This window comes from Electrona antarctica, assembly GCF_951216825.1.
Source record: "Electrona antarctica genome assembly, chromosome: 12".
Taxonomy (NCBI): domain Eukaryota; kingdom Metazoa; phylum Chordata; class Actinopteri; order Myctophiformes; family Myctophidae; genus Electrona; species Electrona antarctica.
The window spans coordinates 34,902,636-34,909,084 of NC_136793.1; the positions used below are offsets into that span (position 1 = coordinate 34,902,636).

Sequence of the window (6,449 nt, forward strand, 5' to 3'; positions counted from 1 at the left end):
ATTTTGGAATTAAACACTTCGTTTATTTTTCACCTCATGACATGTTTCCATCTTTACACTGTGTGTGAGTTTGCCGATGTTTGGTTGGTCAATAAATGCAAACTTATTTCTTCATAATTGGTGTTTATTTTAATGAAGAGATGGGGGCCTCCACCCCCTATCTAAGAGTCCTGAATTAATCCTTACTACAATTCCTTGCATTCTTGTAAGAATTAAGAAAGGAGTCAACATTTGACTTGCCACCAGGGTACAGAGGAACGGCACAGAGTTCAACAAACTTTGATTTTGTCACATATATGTCCAAAATGTTACTTTTCAAGAAATGTAAAAACAAACAAAATAACTTGTGTTGACTTAATATGTAGATATTAAGTACCAAGCTTTTTTTGTACTTTTCATTGGTCCAGTATTTATAAAACACTACACTTTAGCAAAATTAGAAGATCAGCACTGTATAGTATGTATGTTAGTATAGAAGTAACAAAGGTGTGATTCAATTACGAGACTTTTGTAAGCATTTCACCTCAAAGAGAAGATGCAACATGTTGTGAGCTTGTAGATCAACTGATCAACCAAATGTACAGTATACAGGGTTAAAGTGGTTAAAATGTTTTTGATGTCATAGTACAAATGGAACCAAACAGAACCGTTTGGTTCTATTTGTACTCTCATTTACAGACCCATGGACACTTATGTGTACACTTTCTACAAGTGCAATAATCAATATTATACACACTGCTAAACCAACCCACTATAGTGTACAGTACATTATACTTATACACTGTTCAGAGCTGGATCCCTGAATTAGCATGCAGGCCCTATAGAGCCCAAAGGTCAGGGGGCAATTGAGAAAATTGGGCCAAATGTTCTGAGACCCACTGAGCCGGTGGACTGGAAACAAAAATCAGCCTAGGATTTATACAGTGGCCCATCATCAAAGTAGTATGTGTTATTGATAGGTCAGTTAACTTTTTATTTTCAAACCATATGTGAAAAGGTAACATTCTATCACTGGTAGCCCGTGATGTGACCATAGGGATGTGACCATAGAGTAGATGTGACCTAAGGATGTGATCCAAACGCGTTTTATTTTGAAGGATAATTTACTTGGCTAGCAGTATCCAGACTTGCTATTGGCTGTTCTTCTTTTAACCAATGAAATCGACGCTTGTACCTTATCCTACTAGTAGCAAATATATTTAGCCACATGTGTGTGACTCTTGCAAAGGAACAACATGGTAAGTTGAAAGTTAAATACACGTATCGCATCGGGCTATTTATTGTTTCCATGCAATGGCATTTAATATTGGGGTTCTAAGGTAGTTACCTAAACAAAAGTGACGTCATATTAGAACTCCTACTTGTGGTTATACAAATTATTAGCCGTATCCATCCAGCTAAATAATCAATGTTAGCGTTTAGCAGTTAGCACACATTTTGAAGAGAGTCGGCTAAACTAAAACCCAAACCCAGAATCGAATCGATAAATACATCTACGAGAGTCTAAATCTTAGGCTAGATCAAGACCTTGTATTTAATAGATTTTGACATGAGTAAGTAAAAGTAAGTAAAGTAAAAGTCAGACTCGATTATGACAGGCTAGTTGAGCGGTATATTGACATCTCGGGTCCAAATCAACTTTCTTTACGTCAACAGTCCATGGTTTAATTTAAATCAACCAGTTGCCAATTTCACAACTACCATCTAGGTAAGCTGATTGTGTAATTATAGAGAGTGTTTCTGTTGGAAAGCACGTTAATTTTAGGTTCAAACTCATACCAGGGGGTCTTCATGTTGTTTAGGCCAAGGACCCTGAGAGAGATGAAGCAGAGACCCCCACTACATATTGTTGAAAACTATTTCGCAGTTGTAGATTAATATTTTTAACCTTGTGAGTCGTTTTGTAAATGTTTTCCCCAGAATAGGGATGCAAGGCTTCAACAACGATTTTTAATAATCTGTAATACCGTTGAGGACCCCCTAGTGTAGGCTATACTACTTGCCTATGGTTCTTTAGCCGACTGATAACGTACTGTGCCTTTGGAATGGGGAGCCCCGGTTCGCCTCCCGGCCGAGGCTACATTGGTGGCAGCGGTGTGTATGGGTAACCTCTACAAGTATCATGGTCCCGGGCGGCACAGACCTTAACCTAGGTAGTCGACAGCTCCGTCAGTCTCACTGTAGGCTATACGGTGCTGCGTTACTACTTGCCTATCGGGCCATGGCTCTTTAGTCGACTGGTAACGTACTGTGCCTTTGGAATGGGGAACCCGGGTTTGCCTCCTGGCCGAGGCTACTCTAGGTCTAGGAGTCCCGGACCCCCTGTTGAAGACCTATGCATTAAACCATAACAACGTAACATTGTAAATCACATTCAATGAGAACAGTTTGTGAGTATACTTCAACAGATCATGTTGGTTGTTTCTTTCCCTTGTCCAATGGTGTAGCTTCGTCGAGAGGTGAGACTGAGACGAGAGTACCTGTACAGGAAGGCCCAAGAGGACAGAGTCAGGACCATAGAGGAAAAAAAACATAAGCTCAAGTCTGCTCTTGATGGTATGGCATTTGCAAATGTACTCCTTATTTGATTACATCCAACAACTTTGATTGAACGAAACCTTTTGGAAGAACATTTCTGAGCAAAATGTAATTGTTTTCTTTTTCTGCAGAAAATCGCCTCATACCAACTGAAGTTCGTAAAGATGCGGTGCAGTTACAGAAACTACTGGAATATGATGATGAGGGAGCAGAAGGTTAGTGTCTTAAGTTTTTACTAAATGAATAGTCTATTATTACAATTGAGAGAATTCCACACCCACAATATTGTGCCCATGGAGTGCACAACTTTATGCGGCGGTTCAGGTGGCCAAGTCATAGACCGTGCCGTTCACGCCTGTGCTTTGTGGTCGTGATACGCCACTGCCTTAACCTCTGCGTTTTCAACCCAGCTTGGAGGCTCTTAGACTACTGGCCAATCACAGCAGGGCTTTCCTAGAACTGCGGTGATGCTGGCCTGGGCCGTGGCTCAGCGGTCCAGGCACCTTGGCTGGTAATCCAGTCTGGCGGTGTGCCGCGGGTTCGACTCCCGATCCTGGCGGCCTTTACTGCATGTCACCCCCCCCATCTCTCTCCCCATTTCCTGTCAGCCTACTGTCTGTCCCTCCATAAAAAAATATAAAATAAAGGCGAAAGCCTGAAAAAAAAAAAAGAACTTTGGTGATGCTCCCTGTACTTTCCCTACCTCTCTATCCTTGCTCTACTTCACCTCTCTCTCTCTGGTATGAACACTATTCTGAACCACTCATCCAATGAACTTGGGTTCTCAGTAGTACACACACAAAGTGTAGAGAACTGGAGATGATTGAATGAACGGTTCTTGATATACTGTGAATGACAACAAGCATATATAGATTCCTGGAATGTATAGAGAGATTATTCAATTATTGTTCCCTATGCAGGTGTTAGCTCTCACATGGATGATGAGTACAAATGGGCCGGAGTGGAGGATCCTAAAGTTATGATCACCACATCAAGAGACCCCAGTTCCCGGCTCAAGATGTTCGCCAAGGTCAGATATATTTCACTGTGACTGTTTGTAGGTAGCTACTTGGAATGATGGGGTGACTTGACTGATGGGTGCCGAGTAGAAAATTAAAAAATTAAAAAAAGATTTGTAGAGACATTAGTAGTTCCCTGAATCTGTGTGTATGATTTTGCCCAATTATCTATTTGCAAAACTGCAGCAATAAATACAATTTTGGCAGCTGACTCAGTGTTCTTGACTAACTTCTATTCTAACTTTTATCTTGTTCTAAAATAGGAGACAAAGCTGATGTTCCCTGGAGCCCAGCGGATGAACAGAGGAAACCATGAGGTTGACTCACTGGTACAGGCTTGCAAAGCAAATAATGTTACGGATCTCGTCATTGTGCATGAAACTAGAGGGCAGCCAGGTAAGCTTGTGTTCGTGTGTTCTTTTTATCAGTTGCTGCCTGCTAGGCAATGTGGCTGATACTTTCAAAGCTAGCTATTAATAAATGTTACAATGCTATAATATTGTAATAATGCCAGTAATAAATTATGTTTCAAAGTAAGCTATTTATCAATACTGTTGCGATGAGTTACCACTTATTCTCATACTGTGTATCTGACTCCTGTATGTGTATTCTCAGATGGTTTGGTAGTGTGCCACTTACCATTTGGACCCACAGCCTACTTCACCCTTTACAATGTGGTGATGAGACATGATGTTCCAGACATAGGCACCATGTCTGAAGCCTATCCCCACCTCATTTTTCACAACTTCACTTCACGACTTGGCCGGAGGGTGAGAAAATGAATTACTATTCCACTTTTTGCAAATATTCTCCTCTCCCAGTACTTGATTATGGATATAACTAATGAATACTGCTTCAAACAGGCATGCAGTATCCTTAAATATCTGTTTCCAGTACCTAAAGAAGATAGTAGACGTGTAATTACATTTTCCAACCAAGAGGATTTCATCTCATTCAGGTTAGTTTGTCATTTCGATAAATGTATCAGACATTGTGCTGTTTCACATTAAAAGGTTAAAGGACCACTTTTCAACCTATCTTCATATAATTGGTCCTCACTAATGATCATGATAAAATAGCACAATTTTTTTCTACTCAGTCTGTCTCATAGGAGGGCTGTGGGCAGTTCAGAAACCCGTCCACCAGTGACATCATCGATGGGGAATCCAAGCTAATAGAAACTGCAGGCCTTCTATTCCTGAAAAAGTTGCAATGCGAAAATGGAAGCCATCGTTCCCACGATAATACAAATCTAAACATATATTTAAAAATATTGTTTAAAATGTGCCTAACGATGATGTCACTGGTGGATGGGTTTCTGAACTGCCCACAACCCTCCTATGAGACAGAGTAGAAAAAAATGGTGGTATTTCTTTCATGAATATTAGTGAGGACCGATTATATGAAGAGATTTTGAAAAGTGGTGAAGTGGTCCTTTAACATCAACTTGCTATTGCAGACATCACACCTACAAGAAAACGGACCACAAGAACGTTGAACTAACAGAAGTAGGGCCCAGATTTGAAATGAAATGTAAGTATAAGTCTCTTTGCTAGTACCACAATTTCAATATTATCTTAAATGTATAGCTACGAGTAGGATTTGGCAGTTGTAGTTTGTAAAAGCAGTATTCAATATTGGCCCCTCCTCCCCAGCTCAATTACACCACCATGACTTACTTACTGCCCAAAGGTTGGTGTCCAGAACAAGTAAAATAAGAAAATACAGGCACTGATAGAATTACATAATTGTTGTATTAGTCTATTCATTGTTTTGAGGAAAATCCTACAGCCCTAAAATCACTCAGAAATCCTATACCTTTAATAACAACCGGTAGGCTAAATTCTTTATGAGCAGTAAACTCGGTTCAAGAACTTTATAAAATTAAAACAAATCAGTTGCCAATGCCCCTGTTCCCAGTGGAACCTTCCCACGACCCCGCTTTGGGACGTGGTCCATAGTGCTGCACTAGTTGAGTGCATTCATAAAACATTTGCTTTGCCTTTTTGTAATCTATTGATAGGCCAATTTAACTTTTACCAAATGTTTTAATATTCACTGTTTGAGACATAGTCCTGATAGAAAAAAGGTTTTAGCTTCGCTCTCTTTTGCAGTTATGTGGCTCTCTTCTGAAACATGGTGCTTAATATTTATTTTTATTTTTTAGTGTATATGATTAAACTTGGTACCCTGGAGAATGAGAAGACTGCAGATGTCGAGTGGCGACACCACCCATTTACACACACGGCAAAGAAAAGGAAGTTTCTCAGTGTGGAATAGGATACTGTGACAACAAAACACAAAATACTTTCATTTTGTTATGTTATTGATGTTGAACACGGTAGTTATTTGAAATCTTGTACAGTGTTTTGTTTAGTTAAAGAACGTAACTTATCCTGTAATACAGGATAACCAACCATACAGGACCTGTATGGTTGGTTAATGCCACAAATAACCCTTTTTACTTAAACTTAAATTTGGTTTTGGTAAATGTGATGGAACTCAGCACCATTGTGGGTTGTTAATTAAAGGAATTTGACATTGCAATATCTATTTTGTAACTTGTGTACTGTACTATAGTGTTTCGTAATAAAAATCTCCAATGAACTCATAAGCTTAATATTTGCATACTAACAAATGTATAATACTGAAATATCAGTGTAGTTGCATTGTCGGGCACCATTTGAAATTAAAGTGATTGGTTTTGTAATCTCAAATTGGGCTTGCATAGGCTTGTCACTTTCACAAAATCAACATTGCAATGAATATAGCAGGGAACGCAGCCGCATGTCCGTGACTTGAGGAAAATTAATGCTTGGCTACAATGTAGGATATTCCTTTAATTTACTGATGTGTTTGTAACTCCCGCCCCTGATGAAAATGTATAACTTG

The 6,449-nt window shown here is 39.4% G+C and overlaps 1 protein-coding gene across 1 annotated transcript; it reads left to right on the forward strand.

Annotated features, from left to right (window-relative positions):
- Window positions 1-1,087: 1,087 nt before the first annotated feature.
- Window positions 1,088-6,164, forward strand: imp4 (IMP U3 small nucleolar ribonucleoprotein 4). The gene is made up of 9 exons (XM_079516615.1): window positions 1,088-1,238; window positions 2,448-2,556; window positions 2,670-2,753; window positions 3,459-3,568; window positions 3,821-3,953; window positions 4,173-4,327; window positions 4,421-4,515; window positions 5,017-5,090; window positions 5,725-6,164. The coding sequence occupies exons 1-9, from the start codon at window positions 1,236-1,238 to the stop codon at window positions 5,835-5,837; spliced, it is 876 nt and encodes a 291-aa protein (XP_079372741.1). The 5' UTR covers window positions 1,088-1,235; the 3' UTR covers window positions 5,838-6,164.
- Window positions 6,165-6,449: the final 285 nt, after the last annotated feature.